Source organism: Podarcis erhardii (genome assembly GCF_964252035.2).
Source record: "Podarcis erhardii genome assembly, chromosome: 3".
Classification (NCBI taxonomy): domain Eukaryota; kingdom Metazoa; phylum Chordata; class Lepidosauria; order Squamata; family Lacertidae; genus Podarcis; species Podarcis erhardii.
The window spans coordinates 64403052-64424975 of NC_138507.1; the positions used below are offsets into that span (position 1 = coordinate 64403052).

Below are 21924 nucleotides of genomic sequence, written 5' to 3' on the forward strand. Positions count from 1 at the left end.
GAGGATTCAAAATATCAAGTTTTGATAGGACAATTATTGAACACTCTGTTGGCTCTCATTTGTCCAATTATTATATATCAACTACTCATTCTTCCTCCTTTTTAAATGGTTTTAAGTGTTTTCAGTGCTGTTATTAATAGTTATTTATTTGTTTCTTTAAAATATATATATATACATAGATTGTGTGTGTTTTAGCTGTATTTGTTTTAATTCATGCTGTGAGCCACCTGGGAGAAAGGCAGGAAATATATATATATATATATATATATGCATGCAAGCACAAGGGCATCTGGTGTTTCAAGCAAAGGTTTTGCAAGGTAAACTCTCACTGTGGCTGTGATCCATGCATGCTTCCTCGAAAACAAGGCTCACTGTGCTCAGTGGAGCTTTACTCTTTGGTAAGCAAGCCTTCATAGGACTTCGGCCTCCCATCGCACATGCCAGTTCAGTGCCTCAATCCTAAATACGCCCAGCTATGGACTGAATCCCCTCTCCAGCACAGCGAGACACGCATTTCTGAGCAAGCTAGTCTATGACCTGGCTGCACAATTTCTTAGTTTAACTTTGGGGTGGGGTGTGCCTTTAAGGGAAAGGCAGCAAAGGATTCCAGCTCTGGGCAATCTTGAGTTTCTCCTCCGACGGGGTAGCAGGTGACACACCGATCACCTTGGGCGAGTGCGGTCCTAGAATCATAAAACTGTAGCGTTGGGAGGGCGGTACACCACGAGGGTCATCTAGCCCAACCCCCTGCAATGCAGGCCTCTTCTGCCCCAAGCGGGGCTCGAACCTAGAGCCCTCCTGTCGAAGAGTCCCACGCTCGGCCGGGCGCCCCAGGCACAGGAAAGCGGGTCCGAGTTGATTGGCAGGGCGGCAGGCCACGTGACGCTGCCACGCCGCGTTCCCAGCGCTAGAGTGTGGCGCTGCCTGCGCTGCAGCTCCGACGAAGGAAGGAAGGAGGGAGGGAGGGAGGCAGAGCGAGTGGCTGCGCGCGCGCCTTCCAGGAACAAAGTTCCAGGCGCCGCGAAAAAAAGTTCGCTGAGAGAGTCCCTTATCCCGGCGGCGGCGGCGTCGGGCAAACTCCTCGTTGCAGGCGGGGCGCAGGCTGCCCAAGCGGCTGAGGCGAGAGAGGCGAGGCCGGCTGGCTGTATCGCCCGCCCTTCGCAGCCGCGTCCCCCCCTCCGAGCGAGTGAGGAATCCCGGGGGCCCCCGGAGGAGCCGAGGCGGGGAGGGAAGGAGGGCGCGAGGGAGGGTCCGCCCTGAGGGGGCGGGGGTGGGAGAGGCTCTTCCTCCTCCCCCGGCAGCCTCCGGGAGCCTCGGGGCGCGGAGCGAGCAGCTGGGACGCCGAAACTTTCTTTTGGTCCGAGGGTTTTGGTTTAGCAGCAACTTCTTCAGGCTGTCGGCGCTGGCTTTCATTTTACTTTTGTCCCTTGGAGAGGGTGAGAAAGCAGCAGCCCTGCGCGGAATGGAGCCTGTGATTTGACTTGGCCGGGGCAGCAGCGGATCTGGCCGGCGCTTCTCGCCTCCGGCTTCTTTCCAGCAGGTAAGCTGGTGAATAATTGACGACGCCGAAGAGCGTAATGCGATTCCGCGCAGGGGAGGACAAAAGGGCAGCAGCCCCAGAAGCGCGCACTCTCTCGCTCGCTCTCGTCGCCCCCGCGAGCCTGGTGGATTGGAGACCACAGACAGACCAGAGTTTCCAAGCCTGGTGTTTGGTGAGGGGTTGCAGTTCTCCTCAGGAAACCAGCAGTCAGCTGGGGACAAAACTCTGCAAAGAACCTGGATGCACGTGGGGATTGGAGTCTGACTCGTAGGTCGTAGCAAACCCCCTTCTCTTTCTCTTTCCACCACCCCTTATGGGAGACGAAGGGGATCACCCAATTCCTTGGTGCTCCTCCTGCTTTTCTTGTGCCACACGTGGCATTAGTGGACTCACTGATCTATTTCCAGAAAAAAAAGAGTAGCACTTGAAAAGAGTTGGCAAATTCGTCGTGTGCCATAGGCTTTGGAGACGGAGAGGCCGCTTCATTGGATAACTTCTTTGGAATGGGATAATAATACAGGAAAGCCTTCCATTCTATTTGGAACGTGGGTCTGGGCGCCCAGCTTAGATTGTCAGTGGTAGGATGCTTGCAATGCAAGGAGGCTTTAATCGCTGAAAGTGTGTGCCACTTTCTTTAACTGTCTTTGCCTCCTCCTTCCCAAAAGAGCAGGTACAGGTTTAAAAGCTCCGCAAAATGGTCGCTTGTCTCGCTCACCTTTGGAGTTCTAGGTGCACTCAAAGCTTCAATGAAACACAAATTTCTCATTAGCTTATCGGAGATATGAATCTCACTAGTTGCATGCATTTTGTGGAAAGGGAATCAAAGGAGGCTTAGGCTAGAGTTAATTCTTTTCCTGTGAAGAAGTGCTAGTGGGTTTGATGGCCCTGGTTGTGCCCACCTATGCATGGAGGCATTGGTGGGTAAAATGAGTAGGGGAAACCACCTGTTGCTTCCACTTGAGGTGGAAGGCAGCTGCCACCTTCTTCCGTATCTGCCTTACACTCCCTCCAGACACATATGTAGTAGCTTGTGGAATAGTCACTGGTTATTTTAAGGCAAGAGAACAGTGACCTCACTTCTGTTGTTGTTGTTTTTAACTTACTTGGATTTGTTTCTAATTAAAAGAAAACCTTGCTTGCTTTGCTTCGAAGCAGAATGTGATGAGGGCAGGCGTTGGCTGTCCTGCTACAGGCAAGCTCAGGGTTCTGCTGAAGTGGGCTGCCGTTTCCCTTGAGATTAATGTGTGCAATATCTGGAAAGATGTGTGGACTTGGGCATACAAGCAGATTCTGAGGCAAGGGGTCTAGAATATTTTCTGGGCAGAAGTCATTGTAGCAAAAGTACCTTTGAAAGGCAACTAGAATATGAACTGATTATGTATGCTGTGGTTGCTTAAGTGTGCGTATAGTGTGTGTGGACAGCTGGGAAAGGGCTGAGAGTTTGGGCTGGATGGAATCCAAACTCATTCTACGTGTGAAACTTGACTTTGACAGTTGTACCTGGCAATTCAAGCAGTCACATGTTGAGTGAAAGTCTGAGCAGATTTCCTCATCTCAAGACTCATGACATAATTTGGTCTCTTTTCTTTCCCCCAAGAGACTCATGGAGTGGTACTCTTGGAAAGCTGTAGTCCTTATCCTCTTTTTATCTTATTGCTTGCATGATGGCCTACAGCAAATTCCATCTCTCAGCTCCATTGAACCTTAGAAGGTGGCTGTAATACAAATAAATGATGATATATTGTAAACAATTCTAAGCCCTTGGGGAATGGTGGGAAAATGTATTAATACTGCATTGAGGCTTTAGTAGATTAGTATCATTATCTCCTTTTTTGTAGGAAATAAAAGTTAGAAAATAGACAGGGTTCATGTTGAGAGACTACATTGTCTTCCACCTAAAATGTTATATGGCTAAACTATATAAGAGGCAAATAACTCTTCCTCCTCCCTGTAGCTTTTGGAGAGCTAACCAGTCTCATCCAGGCAGGCTTTGGAACAGCTGGAAAACTGTTTCCTTCCACATAAATAAGGAAGTCAACCCAGCCACTCCCAGGCTGTGTTCAAGTCTGTGGGCCAGGATTTCTTTAAAGTAGCAGGCAGTGATGAGAACTGTGCTCTTACAAAGTGTAAGGATGCAATCCTATACACATTTACCTGAAGCAAAGTCCCACTTAATTCAGAAGGACTTGTCAGTAAACACATACAGGATTGAATTGCATTTGATTGTGTATGGAATAAATCTGTAAGTAACCTTATAATGCAGTCTAATTGGATTTTGATTGTGACTTACTAGATATTGCTTGACCTTTGCCCATACACACACACTGTCATGGATACTAAGTTTAAAAAGCACTCTGAAAGCACAGCATGGTACCATGTAATTAAGTGGGTAGTACTGAAAAGCTCCGAGTTCTAGAATTTGTCAGCAGCCTCCTTAGGTCTTCCTTTTTTATCCTCTCCTGGAGTCTATCCTCCCATAGACTCTGATTACAGAGTAAATTGACCTTCGGGCATCTGTAAGATAAGGAACTAGTCCAAAGCTTAAAAGGAGCAGCAGCAAATGAGGATTTTTAATTACACATTTTTAAAAATGAGGAGGCATGGATTGAAGGTATTGAAATAGTTACAGCGATAACGTATAAAGTCCTACTTGAGAAAAACTATTTACATGTATTTATTTGAGTGTGTTTATGTTTCAGGTATTACTTCAAAAGCAGGCTGGAGTGTGAGCTGTGTGGACAAAGATTTTAAATAATTCTGCTCAGGAATTCTGAAGCTGGGGCGGAAAAAGGATGGCCAAGGTTTTGGATGAAGGACTAGATGGAGGGCGCAATGAGTTTAGCAACATCATTAAATCCCGATCTGGTGAGTTTCAAGCAAAAGTTTCCAGTCCTTTTTCTTGTGAATGCTTCATGGTAAAAACAAACAAGTGCCATTTACTTGTCATAAACAGGAGAGCTGAACTTCATGTTATGTACAAATGCATGTAGTGGTAGCCTGATGGCCCTTTTTGAAACAGGAAAAACCTGTTCAGGGAGCCTGCAGTTGGGAGTACTAGAGAAACAGCACCTCAGGAGAGAGGTGTTTTAACCATTTCTCTGCCCTTAAATGCCCCAGCACCTGCCCCTGAACCATGGGGGATTCAGATGCCTGTTCATCTTGTTTACTGTCACCTTCTCCAAAGCAGGCTACTGTGTTTGCAATACGGTACAACCAGTGGCTTTGCTACTGAAGTGCCATAACCTTCAATAACCCACCCAAACTGGCACTTCTTCTGTTAAAAGTACTCTCTGGCTACAATTATGCCACTTGCCTGTAAATGTAATTTGGTCCTCTAATTCAAACACCTGATGTGTCTGTCTGTCAAAGCATTGTTCTGTATGTTGGATTCCTGGTTCTACTTGAAAAGACTCTTGACGCAGCCATCATGAAATAAGAGTAATTATAGGCTTCTGTTTTTCTGCAGAGCTAATCATTTCTGTTTTTTTAGGACCCAATTACATTAGGTTTTATTAAGTCTTGTTTGGGCCACTTGTTTGCGGCTTAGAAAACTTACTGTGCACACTGCAAAATGCCTTTTAAAATATTTGTGAAGTTGAAGGTAGTACGTGTCTCTTCGGGAGTTCCCTGGGGCTCTAATTTAATGCCTTACCATAAAACCAGAATTGCAGGACTGGTCAGGGCAGGGGGAAAATTGTTTTGCACACTTGGGAGTGTTTTTTCTTCTCTGTGCGGTCTTGGACTGTATCTTTCCTGTGGACAGGGTGTGATTGCACATACTTTGAAAGAGCCCACTTGAAATTCTGTACTCCCTCCCCCGTCTGCTGCATCCATATATCTCTTGCCATGCACAAGTTATTTAGGCACTCTGCACACTTTTCAGAATGGGCCATAGGGCTGTCTTTAGCATATGCGCCGCCGGGGTGCAAAGATCCACCCAGCGCCCCCAAATTCAGTTTAGCTCCCAAATTAACTTTTATTATGCCTTATGTCACTATTATAATTTGAAAAATAGTGCTCACACCTGTACGGCTCCAAAAGGAGGTTTTTTTGTGTGTGTTTTGTTTAAAACCAGCTTTTCTAAAGAAGACAAAGAACACATTGGGAGTCAGTGTAAAGACTCCATGCATTCACTTAACGGTCATGGGGAGGTGTCTGAAAGATGAGACGGGCGGGCATTATGCGCATGCGTGGGAGAGCCATCTCGGGCAGCCTTTCATTGTGAGAGTAACCTTATTTCTAGAGGAGCTGGGAGGGCCCTTGCGAGTGCGCATATACGAGTTCTTCTTCCGGAACCTGTGTGCGCTCCTGTCGCTAGATAGGCACGTTCTCTTTCTGTCTGTCTCTCCCTCTTTCCTGTCACTTCCCCTCCTCCTGGCTTTGGTGAGCGAGACTTTCCAGAGAGATCTCCCTGCTCTCCCCCCATAATTTGGCACCTGGGTGCCCCGCACCCCTTTCACCCCTGGGTAAAGACAGCCCTGATGGGCAATGGCATCTTGTCAGTTCAACTGTTGAAGAATGAGAGCATTTCTCCCACTGCCCCCCTCCCCCCCGCCCCGGTCAGCTCGCTTTCAAATACACATATATGTGGTTTGTCTTATCACACAATTGGCCAGGTACTGGAAGCAATTCTGTGATCACTGTTTTGGGTAACATCTGAACCAGGGCTTGTTATGCTCCCAGTAAACCATGTCTAGTAAATCAAGAACAAACCTATAGATCTCAGTTTGCCAGGAGCGAACCAAACTACAATTCCAGGTTTTGATGTAATATGAAGTTGGGGATCATGGTTTGTTTATGTGCAGAGTGAAAGAGCCCTCTTAGTAGCATTCATGGTATGGTAAACTCTGAGATTGGCAGGTATTTGTTAGGTTTTTAACTTCTGAAAAGAATTTTATTTGCAGATATGCTTTATGTGCATATTTAAAGATTTATCAGCATACTTCATTTTTTTTTTGTAATTCCTGAATTAAAAATACAAGCTTTAACTCTTGAACTTTTGTGATGTTAATAAAATTAGGTATATAAGGAATGGATAGGTGTTGCTGTACTCCAGCTTCCATCATTCTTGACCATTGGCCATATTCCTGTGGTTGATGGGTGTTGGGATCCCCGTCAGAAGTGGAGGGCCAAAGGTTCTCCATTCCTGCTGTATAGGGAGGGATTATTTCTGAGTAAACATGCATAGAATTGCACTGTGCTCTTGAGCTGACCTAAACAGAAAGTCAGCTACAGAAATCACCCGAATTAGGCCTGCCTCTTGTATTTACCTTTTGCGAATTTTCCTGAATCTTAGTTATTTATTACTCTGCATAACTGAAATAGGAGCAGAATCTGGGAGAGGGATTTCTCAATGAAAAGGGTGCAGTTCCTCAAAATACACTAGTCAACAAATTAAAGACTTGTTGTCAGGACTGGCATTTGTGTTTTTCATCTTAATTGCTCCAGAAAGGGAAAAGTGCTAAAGGGAAGGAATACTTGTGCTAGTCCTCAAATGGAGTGTTCCTAAAGTGAAATAACTCTGTTCTGTAATGGATAATGCAGAAAAAGGTATAATTATACTATGATTTGTATTTTGATAATGATCTCTATTTCATTTGGGTGATATTCAACCTATCATACTCTACATAGACACTTTTAAATCAATGGTCTTAAGTTACTTGCCCATTGATTTTAATGGGTCTTTTCTATGTGTGACTAATGTTGGATTTTGCCTTCTGTCAGTTGTATGTTATGTACAAATGATCTAATAAGAATAGTTGCTTGCCCTGGTGCAGAGGGATAAATATGTTTAAAAGTCTTTTGAAGATAGTTGTACACTTTCCCTTTCGTGAAGTTACATTATATTTTAAAGGAGAAAAAATTGTTTATCTGTATTTTAAACAAGCACACTAAATTAAGATGTTGCTTTGGATACCAAGAATGTTTTCATAACTTCAAGGCCCAAAAGCCAGCAATATAATCCAATAGTTTATTTTGTTTTTGCTGCTGGAATGCCAGAATTTTAGCTAGAGTGCAGTGCAGAAAGAATTCAACTAAAATATGATACAGGTGGGAGTATTGTTTACTCTTAAAATTCTGAACAGTGACTTCTATTTCTAATCACGTTTATTTTCAACTCATGGTGCTAATAATCAATAATCTTCTTTAGGTAAAATTAGTAGCAGATTACTAGTTCACACAACTCTTGTATCAGTTGATGTTGACATTACTTTATCCTAGATAACTAATGCTAATGTTTGGAATTCCCATGTCATATGAGGTGTCTTGTTTGACCTTGGCTCCATAACCTTCCCAGCCATAATCTATTGTTTCTTCCATAGAAGTCAGTCAGTGGGGGCCATTATCTTGCATCTGGCAAGGTCAATGGGTTGCAGTTGCAGCATGCAATTCACTTATGTAGAGAAAAGTAAAGCTGTGCTGTATGTCAGGCGTTCACAACAAAGCTGCAGTGCCCTGTTTCTCATGTTGGCTCACTAGAAGTCTCTAGGAAGTCCACAAGCAGGGCATGGACAATAGTTCTCCTACACTATTGTACCCAGCAGGCTGTGTCTGAACCTGGAGGTACCATTTAAATATCATGGCTAATAACATTTTGTTCTTTGCAAATTTTGCTAAACCCCCTTTAAAGCCATGTAAGCCAGTGGCCATCACCACATCTTGTGCCCATAGGCGCCGACTCCATGGGGCCTGAGGGGGCCCGAGCCCCCTCAAAAATTCGTTTGGGGGGGGCTTTGCCCCCCCAATAATTTAAGAAAATTATTAGTTATATTATGCTTTGTAAAATCACAAAATTATGTTGGTATTTTTTATTTTCCTTGTTTGATGATAGTTACCTTTTAAAATACATTCAGTAATGAGTTAAAACAAAGCCACTCCTGATCTAGAGAGGGGGTGGGGTTGTGGGCTCTCGACCCATCAACAATCTCGCCGGGCTGGCGTCAGCCCCACGAGAAGCGGGGATTCCCCCTAGCTCATTAATATTCACCGCCCACGGCGGCAGCCAATCGGCTGCCGCAAAGGGCGGGCCCTCACAGGTTCACTTAAGGTCGGGGCAGCCCGGGGCTCGCCCCTTTCGTTCCCCCAGCAGCAGCGGTTTGGAGGTCTTGGGCCCCCCCAATATTTTTTATAAGTCGGTATGGCCCCCCCAAAATATTTTTTATAAGTTGGTGCCCCTGCTTGTGCCAGTGAATTTTTGCATTCTGTGAAAAAGAACTTCATCTAAATCTATTGTTCTGATTATATTGCTAGTCAATTTCATTGGGTGAGCCCAAGTTTTCATATTATTGGAGAAGGACAAAAAGTTATTTCTAATCATGCTGTAACATGGTTGAGAGTTGTGTTCAATATATATATAAATAAAACGTGTAAGAAGAAAACACAAAAAGCAAAAGTCTCGAACTATGGATTGGAAGATTGGCATACACTTGTGCACTACCTGGTAGATTTTTAGGCGATTTAGAAATTTTAAGTAGTCCATTGGTGCATATTTCCATGTATGGTGGGATTGCCCTAAAGTAAAAGCATTTTGTTATTAGTTTTTGCTAATAAAATAACAAAGCAACAAGCAGTAGTCTTTACAGAATATTTTTACAGAAGACATTGTAGACTTACACTGCAAGGAGCTTTTTGGGCATATGTTAAAGCTGCAAGGATTGCTATCTGGGCTTCTCAATCTGGCTATTTTATTATATCACCATGTTATTATAGAATTGTAGAGTTGGAAGGGACCCTGAGGGTCATCTAGTCCAACTCCTTGCAGTACAGGAATATGCAGCTGCCCCATACGGGAATTGAACCTGAAACCTTCATGTAACCAGCACCATTCTCTAATCAACTGAGCTATCCAGACATATGAATGGCTGTCAGTAAAACTATTTTTTTTGCTGTTTACTGTTATATATTAGTGTTGCATTTTATTCTCACTTGTTTGTGAGCTGTGCAGAGAATATATGCTTATATATCATTGGACTTAATAAATTCAGTTAAAATATGGTGTTTATGACTCCTGTGACTTTTCAAGCAGTGATTGAATGATCTCTTTTTTCCAAAGGCTTTGTTTTTGTATTTTTGAAAGTAGTAATGCAATCTCTTAAACACCAAATGTTCATTATGTACTCAGCAGCCAGGAGGTGTAGATTTTTTTTCAATGAGAGAGCCATGACTTAGAAGTATAATACGAATCTGGAAGCCCTGCAGATATCGGAGGTGGTTTACAGCCTACTGTTCATATGTTTTCTGCTATTTGTCATTCAAGGACCTCGTAAGATCACTGAGTGACACCAAATGATGCCTGCCCACTTGTACATTGGAAATTTGCTTGTGCAACAGGACTGGTTTCTCTTCTCTCTCAAGGCATTCCCTAGATTTTGGGGGGTGTGCTGGGGGTCTCCAGTGGGGAGGACAGGAAGGAGAAGCCCTGTTACTTGCTTGTGCTGGATTTTACTTGCTGAAATTATTATTTTACTAAGGCCAAACTGCCATTCTGTAACTAATAATTTATGTTTTGAAAGTTTTAACACATGCACTGTTGTATTTAATAACTTCTCTTACTCTTCCTGGAATGTAATGGACTTGTGAGTTTAAATCTCTACTATGACCTACACAGAGATTTAAAGGAATGTGGAAGCACAGGTATGGCTAGCATGCTAGGATAGACTTCTGATGTTATTTTGGTTATTACATTCATCAGTGTTAAGAGTTTTTTTTTTTTTTTTAATTTAAACTGCCAGGCATGATCAACTTAGTATTACACTTTAATTGGCTTTTCTATCTTTACTTATGCAACAAAATAACAATTTTGTACTGCCTTGCTTGTTAATAGATGTAAATGTTTATGTAATTCAGCTCTGGTTTGCAAAAAATGCACAGCGAGGAGACAGCAATAGAAATATACCTATACAGTGGTACCTTGGGTTACATATGCTTCAGGTTACAGACTGCGCTAACCAAGAAATAGTACCTCAGGTTAAGAACTTTGCTTCAGGATGAGAACAGAAATCGCATGGCAGTGGAGCGGTGGCAGCAGCAGGAGGCCCCATTAGCTAAAGTGGTGCTTCAGGTTAAGAACAGTTTCAGGTTAAGAACGGACCTCTGGAACGAATTAAGTACTTAACTCGAGGTACCACTGTACAGTAATCTTAAAGAATTGCATACTTTAAAATAGCAGATGTGCTTTACAGAGTATGCTTGAGCTGACTTTTAACCTATCAGGATTTTCAATTGTGATCACAGTGGTACCTCTGGTTACGTACTTAATTCATTCCAGAGGTCTGTTCTTAACCTGAAACTGTTCGTAACCTGAAGCACCACTTTAGCTAATGGGGCCTCTCACTGCTCCTGTGCCACTGCTGTACGATTTCTGTTCTCATCCTGAAGCAAAGTTCTTAACCTGAGGTACTATTTCTGGGTTAGCGGAGTCTGTAACCTGAAGCGTATGTAACCTGAAGCATATGTAACCCGAGGTACCACTGTATAGATTATAGTATCCAATGTTGCAGCTTCACTGGTGCAAAGGTCTTCTGTGTGTGTGTACAGTGGAATTTTTTCTCCCTCAGCCGTTCCTTCCAGCCCACTGTGTGCTCTCAGCAGATTGTGGGAACATGCAACGGAAGGATACAAAATGGAATTTGCATCATGCCAGTGGAACTAACCATGTGGAGCATTCAGTACAAGCCAATGGCATAAGCCTCAGTTTAAGTGTGGAACTCAAATCTACATGTGTAATAATCACTAGTGTAGGACGGCCTAGGTAACAAATAAAGCAATTCTGATTTCAAGAGACAAAAAGAGGTGGCTTGAATATTGGCTTCTATGGAAAGGTGACAGTGGAAGTTCTGCCACTTGTGTAGTCTAGCACCGGGGGTGGGTTGGGGGTGGGATTGTTATTTGGCCCCAGGAAGTTTCAGAGTGCACCTTTGTTATCTAATATACTTTCTTGGCATCTGTTAAACCTTTAATAATATCAGAACCAGGAATGGCAACTGTTTCCCTAAAGGATATGCTCAATTTCTGGAGAGTAAGATTCCTTAAAATCAGTGTATTGTAACTTACCGGTACTTCTCAGTAGAAATTCTTAGGATCACACTGTTATAATTTTAATAAGCTTTTTTAAAATCCACATTGAAGATACAAACTAATCTTTAAACATTCCAGAATATTTATTGCGGTTCATAATAAAAAGAACAAATATGGATTACTATGGAAGCATCTTGGTTATACACTCCTCATATTTGGTACAATCAATATAAAGAGGACATAACGAAGATGCTTCCATGCTAATATGGATTCACATTCTAATATACTCTTTGTTTTCAATTTAATATTGGGTCAATTCATTCTTGAGCTTCGTTAGATGTGTGACCATTGCCATTCTTGAATGAAAACTCTTTATTTGCCCTTATCTTTGAAAAATATTCCCACCTACTCAGACTTCAGCATATTGTTTTGCTTTGCTTTGTAATGCTGGCTGCATTTAACTTTGTTGGGAGGAAAGGAGTACTGTGTTTAATTAGTACTTCAGGATTGCTGAGTGAGTGGGAGAAAGGATGGGAGAAACAATTTAATGTGGGGGGAAAGCAGAACAAATTTACTGTAGTTAAAAAATCAATTTCTAGTGGTTTTAGATGCTATGCCCTTTTGAAATTTGCAAAACTTCATGTATCAAATACAGTGGTACCTCAGGTTACATATGCTTCAGGTTACATACGCTTCAGGTTACAGACTCTGCTAACCCAGAAATAGTGCTTCAGATTAAGAACTTTGCTTCAGGATGAGAACAGAAATCGTGCTCCAGCGGCGGGGCGGCAGCAGGAGGCCCCATTAGCTAAAGTGGTGCTTCAGGTTAAGAACGGTTTCAGGTTAAGTACGGACCTCCGGAACGAATTAAGTACTTAACCTGAGGTACCACTGTACACTATTCTACCTTCGTTGTGATGCTAGTATTATGCAGAAATATAAAGAACTAATATCAGGGAATAAAGAGAGATTGAACACTTTGGAGTGTTATTGTTTCCATAATAGTTATGTGAGGTAAGTTATGCTGATATGTGGTAACTGGTCCCAGATGATCAAGTGAGTCTGAGAAGTGACTTAAAAAGACACAAAATTGTGTCTTTACTCTCCCCCCCCTTTGTGTTCCTCGTTTTCCTTCTTGAAGGTGTGGTTTTGAAAATAATAAATGGGAATAGAATATTGAAGCTGTTGAAAATAGTGAATTTTAAACAAGTGCCCCTTCTTAAGGATATGACTTATAAAAGCTTCTTTGTTTTAAAGGCTAAAGAAACTTCTGGTGATCACTGCCCGACAGGAAGGTTCTCTTAAATAGCAATTTTAGATGTCTTGAAAGATAAAATACACAGCACTAAAGCAAGGAAATGCCTGGCTAGCTGCCTCAAAGAGTTCACTCTTTGTGGTCTGTTCGAACAAAGGTTCCCACCTGTGGTTCGTGATACTGAGCAATAGCCACCTTGGTTGGGAAGGGGGAACATGTAGGCAGAAAACTAGAATATCAAATATGCAGGTAGAATAGCTAATTCAAAGGTTTCCACTTTGTACTACCTGGGTTAAATACTAAGGGGACAACCATGTTTGCTTTTTCATGTGTCTGCCCCGCCAAATATAAGCAGGAGGTTGGGGAACGGTCTGAATTTTACATCAGCCCTCTAGAATGTAGTATCTTAAAAAAAAATCTGTTGACTTATTTTTAAAATTTCCTCTTGGGTTTGTTTTTTTAACCCCTGGGAAGATGCCAGTCACAACAACTGTTCAAGTTTCAGACTGCAATAGCACAAGAAAGTCCAGTGTTGGTTGTAATTGCATTTGCCCTTAAAAAAAAGTCTTCATGAAAGTGGACTAAAGCCTCAAAATACGATGCTATCTGACGAGTTCACCGATGAGATTTACGTACGTTCTTCTGATTTGACACTCAAACAGTTGCTGTTGATAGTACTAGCTGCCTTGGCAGTTGCATGCTATTGGAATACTGCAAGTGAAAGTGAACTTGTCACACTCTCCAATTAGTCAGGAAGCATTTACTGAAAATTTAACACCAGGCAACTATATGAGGGGAGTTCCCATGTTTGTTCATAGAACTTCAGCATCTCACCAGCTGTGTCTGACTTCCATTGGATATGCAATTTCTGTCAGTTGTATCTATTCAATATATAGATCAGCTAAGGGAAAACACCACTAATAATAAAACAACAAACTACGTTCATTTGCTTTGAAATGGTTTATGATTCAAACTGTCTGTGTGCCTTGGTGGAAGTATTGCTAGCTAGTGATTTCTGTGGCAACAAGTCACCTGGACTTTTTAAAGAGATACTTGGCAGGCTTGGCTTGGGCCATTAACTTAACTAAATAACTTTTTTTCTACAGAAGAGACAGGAAGTCTGCCACCCTCCCAAAGTTGTTGGACTATAAACTTTCTCATCTCCTACTGTTGACCATGCTGGCTGAGCCTGATCGGAGTTGAAGTCCAACAGCATTAGGAGAGCCCTGGGCTCCCCATCAATATTCTACAGAATTTCATCTTGCAGATATAAAATCATGGGCTCCCCTCCCCCAAATCTGGATCTGGAGACATGGGATCAATTGCTTGCCTTTTACTTTTCACACCTTTTTATTTAGATACACAGATTTGAATGTTTGTCTAGCACTGTACTGATTGCTGTGTGCGTCATATGTTGCAGGAATTGTTCTGCTGGGCCTTGGTTAGCAGTGGCCTGCAGGATGCATAGTGAATATTTCTGATGTCTGAAGTTCCTAGTTCTGTAGTTGCTACTGGATAGCTGTCCTTTGAGTTTGCAGTGCTGGACGCTGCTGTCACCTTTCCTTGCAGGTTACGGTGTTTTCAGGCTTTTTTTGTTGTAAAGTTAATACTTCAATACTTACGGTGTTGAGAATAATGCCTTTTTTATCTTTAATGAGTGAAAGTGAGATTAGAGTTTTCTGATACACCAGAGCAGGGATTTTATGACTAGTGTTGGCCTTTCTTTGTTCCCTTCTCTCTTTTCCTCCCTCTTGGTGGTGTAGGATTTGACACTTCATCAGACTTGGAAGAAGGCCAGATCTGCATGGGACATGGAGTTTGAAGTTGCTATTGAGATATATAGTTTTTGTGTTTATTTTTATCTCCTTTAAAAAATGCGCAGGGGAGAGAAATTGCTATGAGGGGAGGTGGGGGGAGGGAGGGAAACAATGAAAGTAGGTGGAGACATTGAAGGAAAGAAAAACATCATTTGTAGGCACAAAACTGTAGTTGGGGAGAATGGAAACTACAGGAAACATGTAGGTACATATTGTAAATGGTTTGCTTTTTTCACACAATGTCAACATGTGCTCTAATTCAGCAGCAGGGCTGGGCGATATATCAATAGATCGTCCAAAACCAGTTTGAAGTCCATGTAAGACCAGTTTCATAATTTTTGACCTGACAATATATCGTGAATCATGGTGTGTGTGAGTGTGTGCATGTGTGCGTGCACCCTATGCAAAAATCACATGAAACCAGCCAATGCTGGTTGAAAAAACCATGAAACCAGCCAATGCTGCTCTGGATTCCAGCAGCCCCTGTTAACTTTGCCAGCTCAGCTCTCCCCTGTAGAGGTCAGCGAATCACAAAAGCAGGTGCCAGCAAAAGTCACAATGCAGGAAAAACCATGAAGCCAGCCAACATTGTGATATATCAATATATCATGATGCTTGGCTGGTGATATATCACAATGTTGAAAACCAGATATTACCCAGCTCTATCCAGCAGAATAGGAGAAATGGAAAGTAAGATTGATGGTTCTCCAGTCTGTGGCTTATAAAGCATACTTCAGCTTTCTCTACCCTGTGGCCGACCGTTGGTTCCTGTTTACTTCTGAACTTGGAAACTGTGTCTTAACTCCTGTTTATGATGGAACTAGGATCATTTCCAATGACTTGTTCTCGGGCTGATAGCCATTGTTTATGTCTGAACCAGGTCTTTATCTATATGAATTCATTTTACTGGATTGTGCTTTTTGAAACAGCATCTTTCTCATGCTGTTGGTCAGTTTTTCCTCGCCACCTCCTGTGACTTCTCAAGCTCTTCTTTCCCACTCCTTCAGTCCACTATCTGTGAGAGAAGAAAGTGGTTTCCATGGGGGACGGATGGCCAGAACAAACTTGTGTTTACTCTGTTGAACTATAACAATATGAAATAACAAATAGAGAGAACTGTAACTGGGATTCTTGCATGTGAATGCACTGGAACTGTGCAAATTGGTTTCTTAAGTATAAATTCACGTTATAAGCGGTTTTACATAAGTTCTATTATGTGCACAACTCTAAGTCCTTCACACTGAAATCCTACTTGAATTCAGGCATTTGAAAAAGTATTACATTTCTATCAGCATGTATTCTTCAGTGCCATCACATTAAACACTTAATTCTTTAAGCCTCTTGCACCCAAATAAGCCACTTCGTCCATTCCTACCAGCTTTGTTCTCTATACATGAGGCTTGAAAACGTAAGGTTGTATGTGTTTAAATACTTAGTTCCAGCTTTGCATTTAGAGAGGAAGGGTGCAAAGAATGTATGAAGTGGTTTGTTTTGAATCTATCCTATAAAAAGCAAGTAGTTTAAACAACAAAGCACTTCATATGGTTGCATTAAAGAAACTGTGAGCTACTAAACTGAACCTCAGTCATTATATGGTGGGGTTTGTTCACCTTGGGAGGTAGTGGTGGGTTGCCCGTGTCCTGGAGGTAGTGCTTAGCTTGTTCTAAATGGGATGGCAGTCTCTGTAAAAGGTTAGGCTTGCAGCCAGGGGTGCTCATAGATCCAGCTTTGTCATTCAGAAGCCCATGGGATATCTGTGGCAATGCCTTGCCCCTGGTTGTAGCCTATCTGCTATATTTTAAAGTTTGTGGACAGTCTTCAGAGGCAGCCCATGTAAAACATGTTGCAATGTTTGCTAATCTGGAGGTTAGTAGAGGATACATTGTTGTAGCCAGGCTGCTGCTTATTTATTTAGGAATGTAATACCTTGTTCTTCAATACAGATGTTTGGGGCAGCTTCTAATATAAAAAAAATGTTGAGAAATATATCAGAAAACATATCTCTCTATCTCCACAGCTGTTAACATCTGTTTTTGTTACCATTTTGAAGGAATATATGCTTATTATATAGGGACGCGGGTGGCGCTGTGAGTTAAACCACAGAGTTTAGGACTTGCCAATCAGAAGGTTGGCGGTTCGAATCCCCGCAATGGGGTGAGCTCCCGTTGCTCGGTCCCTGCTCCTGCCAACCTAGCAGTTCAAAAGCACATTAAAGTGCAAGTAGATAAATAGGTACCACTCCGGCGGGAAGGTAAACGGCATTTCCGTGTGTGCTGCTCTGGTTCGCCAGAAGTGGCTTAGTCATGCTGGCCACATGACCCGGAAACTGTACGCCAGCTCCCTCGGCCAATAAAGTGAGTTGAGCACCGCAACCCCAGAGTCGGCCACAACTGGACCTAATGGTCAGGGGTCCCTTTACCTTTACCTTTATGCTTATTATACATATGAGACCTGCGCGAATAGGGCAGTATATAAATTCAATTAAAAAAAATACTACTCGCTGAAATATGGTTTAGTAAGCTATGAATATAGAGCTGAACTTGCCTAGTGTGGTATACCTGTGGCATAGTTCGCCCTATTGCATTCTGTTCCTTTCTGCAAACTGTGAAGAGGAAGCTGTGAGATGTGTGTGCTACAGAGTAAGTAGTGGCGCATGAGGCCACATGTTATCATTTCACATTTCCCCTTTTCAAGCGGTGCTAGATGGATAACCTTTCAAGCAGCAACACATGCTGCGATTCTAATCTAAAAAGGAGTTTTAATGATTCAGCCATGTTACTCTGGTAGCCTGAACAAACCCAAAAGGCGCAGCTTCCTTTGATGACTTCCTTTTAGTTATTTTCTTGCCATTAATCTGGTTCTCATTGAAGAGGAGAGTTAAAAATGTTGTTGCCCACTTTTCCTCCAGATGAAAAAAAGGATAAAACCATGGCAAGCTGTAGCGAGGCAAAAAAAAATAAATAAAAAGAAAAAGAAAAGATATATCACTCTACAGGGGACCTTATAATGATGATCTGAAAAGGTGAGAAGACAAACAGTGTTCTTATGGGTGGGTGTCCTGTGCATCATGCAAGTGTTGGGCCAAAATATAAAAAAGCAAAGGCATGAAATCATGCTATAGAAATTACAGGAAACTGAACTACAAAATCAATAACACAATTTGGGGCAAGGGGAAATTACAGAAGACATATCAGCTTTTGTAAGTATTCTAGAAGCAAAATAAGAGCCACCTGTTACCTGTACATCACTATGTAGAGACAGTGGCAGAGATTCAAAGATGGCCGTGTTCTACCTCTGCTGTCTGAGCGCCAGTTGCTGGGGCATCGCAAATGGCATTCATGTTCTTCTTGCAGGCTTCCTGGTTGACCCCTGTGAAAACAGAATAGTGGACTGTATAAGTCTTTGCCTGATCCAGTATGGCTCTCCTGATCCTTTTAAGCCACAGAAAACTCTTTGTTTGACCCCTTTTAAAGTAGGAAAGATATTCTGATGCAAGGAAGGAGGGAATGGTGAAGTCACAGGTCAGGATCATGGAGTGTGTGATGCTAGCAGTCCTTTCTAATCCATTTTTACTTGGATTTGTACAATTGACTTTAATGGGAACTTCTGCCAAGCAAGTTACAGTTAATATTCCAGTCGTATAGTCTGAATTCGTGTCAGCAGTCCTAATCTTTCAATGAAGGTTTGTTAAGGAATTAATTTAGGAAATTTCAACCTGGCTATCAATCATATTTGAGACTTCATAGAGAACAGAGTGTACCCAGATGATTAAAAGTACAAGTGTGTGTGTGTGTTATACAAAAGAAGAAGAAAAACTGCTGTTTGATATAGCCACTCACCAGGCCACCTAAGAGACATTTATGCAGGGTACTTTTTCAGGCAACACTATTATGGGGCCTAAGGATGTCACCCACAACACCTGCAGCCAGATACTTCACTGGACAAATAAACTGATGCAGGCAGAAAACATACACACTCTTTTGCTGTCTGTGACAGCAGGTCAAGCAGGGTACCAACCTGCCCCTTCCTGATTAGTCCTCTGGAGACCTGCTCCCTATAGAATAGTGTTGTGCATTTCCAAATTAAGTCTGACCTCACTTAGTGGGGATCCAGGGCACAGTCCTTCAATGGCTGCGCTCGTTTCTCTCTGGTCGGGGACAGAGGGTGGCGCTTGGGGGGGAATTGTCATCCCGCCACTCCTTGGTGTGTGGTGTGCCCCAGGGTGCAATACTCTCCCCGATGCTTTTTAACATCTTTATGCGCCCCCTCGCCCAGCTTGTCCGGAGTTTTGGGCTGGGCTGCCATCAGTATGCTGATGACACCCAACTCTATCTGTTGATGGACGGCCACCCGGACTCGGCCCCAGACACACTGATCAGATGCTTGGAGGCTGTGGCTGGATGGTTTCGCGGGAGCCGGTTGAAGTTAAATCCTTCGAAGACAGAGGTCCTCTGGCTGGGACGGGACGACTTGGGACTGAGGGGGCAACTCCCATCTCTTGCGGGGGTGCAATTAGTGCCAGCACCGTCCGTTAAGAGTTTGGGTGTAATCTTCGATACCTCCCTCTCTATGGAGGCGCAGATTGCAGCTATAACAAAGGCGGCATTTTTTCATCTCCGCCAAGCTAAGCAGTTGGCTCCTTACCTCTCTCGCCCTGACCTAGCCACTGTGATCCACGCGACGGTCACCTCCAGACTGGATTATTGTAACTCGCTCTACGTGGGGCTGCCCTTGAGACTGACCCAGAAACTCCAACGGGTGCAGAATGCCGCAGCGAGACTCCTTACGGGGTCTTCGCTTAGAGATCACATTCATCCGGTGCTATACAAGCTGCACTGGCTCCCGGTGGAGTACAGGATCAGGTTTAAGGTGCTGGTTTTAACCTTCAAAGCCCTATACGGCCTAGGGCCCTCGTACCTACGGGACCGCCTCTCCTGGTATGCCCCACAGAGGAACTTACGGTCTTCAAATAAAAACACCTTGAAGGTCCCAAGCCACAGAGAGGTTAGGCTGGCCTCAACCAGAGCCAGGGCTTTTTCGGCTGCGGCTCCAACCTGGTGGAACGCTCTGTCACAAGAGACAAGGGCCCTGCAGGACTTGACATCTTTCCGCAGGGCCTGCAAGACAGAGCTGTTCCACCTGGCCTTTTGTTAGGGCGCAGCCTGACTCCCTCCTTTGGCAATCTTTTCAAGATTTTAGCTTACGGTTGCCATTAATTTTGTTTTTAACTCATTTTTATAATGTTTTATAATGTTGTATTGTTTTAGTGTTGTTAGCCGCCCTGAGCCCGGCTTCGGCTGGGGAGGGCGGGATATAAATAAAATTTATTATTATTATTATTATTATTAGTGGGTGTCCTTCAAATGAACACCCTCCAATTTTATAGTTGGATCTGGTTTATTGCAACACTAGTACCTAGTACTACCTGAAGAAGCCTAGTACCTTCTTTATCATGTCAGCATGGCCAGTTTCTTTCCAATGTATTAAGTGCAGGTATTTCATTTGCTTGCTGCTAATGTTGGTTGTGAGAAGTGGGATGAGGACATACAAATTTGTTTTAGTGAGTGTTTGCTCTGTAATCAGTGCCGTCTTGAGAATGTGACTCAGTTAACTGGTGCTGGACTCTTGTTTCATTTGCATATTATTATTTTTTCATCGAAATGTTCCTAGGGTAGTTTACGCACCTGTAGAATCAAAACATATAATACATATTCTAACGTTGAAGGCTAGAAACAGTTGTGGAGATCTCATTCCATTCTCATGGGTCATTCGTTCCTATATGTGCGTGGTGGAGGGCTTTGATTATTTGTCCTGCTTTTTTATGCTGTTTGTGGCTGCTGTGCTGCGTCTTGTGATGTTGTGATCTGATTTGTGTCAGTTTTCAGTCAGGACTCTCACTTTCTGTGGCAGCATTGGAGCTCTTCATCCCCACCATAGTTCTTGCACTAGTTTAGCTATTGTATTCCATTTACATGTTACAGTCTGGAGGGTAGGATTGTCATCATACTACAGTGGTACCTCGGGTTAAGTACTTAATTCATTCCGGAGGTCCGTACTTAACTTGAAACTGTTCTTAACCTGAAGCGCCACTTTAGCTAATGGGGCCTCCTGCTGCCGCCGTGCAGCTGGAGGACAATTTCTGTTCTCAACCTGAAGCAAAGTTCTTAACCTGAAGAACTATTTCTGGGTTAGCAGAGTATGTAACCTGAAGCGTATGTAACCTGAAGCGTATGTAACCTGAGGTACCACTGTAATCTATACTGTGTGGGTACAAAGGTGAAACAGAGTCCTTTGGTTGAAGCAGTGGTTCTCGATAAGTGGGTGGTACTGCCCCCTGTGGGCTGGTGGAATTACCTGGGGTGCTGAAAGTGTAAATGAATATCAGACGTTGAAGAACTTGTATCCCTGGATCAGTTTTGTTGAATTAACTAAGCTAAATAGTTTTAATTGCATTTTATTGTGTTACTACATTCCTTAATGGGTTTTGCATATGACTGGTCTAAATAATACTTTTTAGAGGGTGTGGTAGAGGACACTGGGGATGGGTTTATGGAACTAAGCGGGTAGTGACCCCACAAAGTTTGGGAACCACTGGGTTAAAGTAACAGTGTGCTCATATACATGTCTGCTCAAAATGAAGTCCCATTTGGTTTGATGTGACTTACTTCCAGGGGGGTATATATAAGTTTAGAACCTAAATCTATTTTTAACATTGTGATTTAATTTACTCTACATTTAACAGCATTCAATTTTCAATTTTGTTTGGTCAGATTCCCTGTTTTATATCTGTCAGCAGAACCATTTAAAAAACATTATAGCTTACTCTTTACTCCAGTATCATCGTATCATTTTATAGCAAACTGTGGTATGGCTACAATACCCCCCCCAAAAAAAAGCTTTATCGCTTTCATTACAAATAATAAGGAGTTTCAATTATACTTTCATAATGAGACGTTCTGTGGTGTAACATGGCAAACTGGCTTTTCTTTGATTCTAATTTAGTGATAGCTGATCCTGTAATTACAATGTACCTTTTCCCATAATAGAATAGGCCTTGTTTGACAAGCCACCTAAGCTTTAAATAATCACTTAGAGCTTTGTTTTCAAGAATCACCTGTGATTTAGAAATAATGTGCATAAGTGCTCATTAATTTAAGAAATGTAAATATGTTCATTATAAATAAGAATGCTTTAAGAGTAAGTTATTTGGGTTGATGGTATGGAATGCAGGGCTCTCAGCCTTGTACAGTGATGGCCTTAAGGAAACGAAAGAAATGTGAAGAATGTGAAGAAAT

At 42.7% G+C, this 21924-nt stretch overlaps 1 protein-coding gene across 4 annotated transcripts in view; it reads left to right on the forward strand.

The window, feature by feature from the left end:
• The first annotated feature begins 1316 nt into the window (after window positions 1-1316).
• LOC309338219 (utrophin-like) overlaps window positions 1317-21924 on the forward strand; it is a 130592-nt gene continuing 109984 nt past the window's right edge. Inside the window, exons 1-2 of one of the 4 annotated variants that reach the window (XM_081855234.1) lie at window positions 1317-1543; window positions 4247-4405. In XM_081855234.1, the coding sequence (XP_081711360.1) occupies window positions 4333-4405 (73 nt within the window). In that variant the 5' untranslated portion in view covers window positions 1317-1543; window positions 4247-4332. Of the gene's footprint in view, window positions 1544-1623; window positions 1812-4239; window positions 4406-21924 lie in introns of those variants that run through there. The other 3 variants (XM_081855231.1, XM_081855233.1, XM_081855232.1) reach the window with 3 other exon arrangements.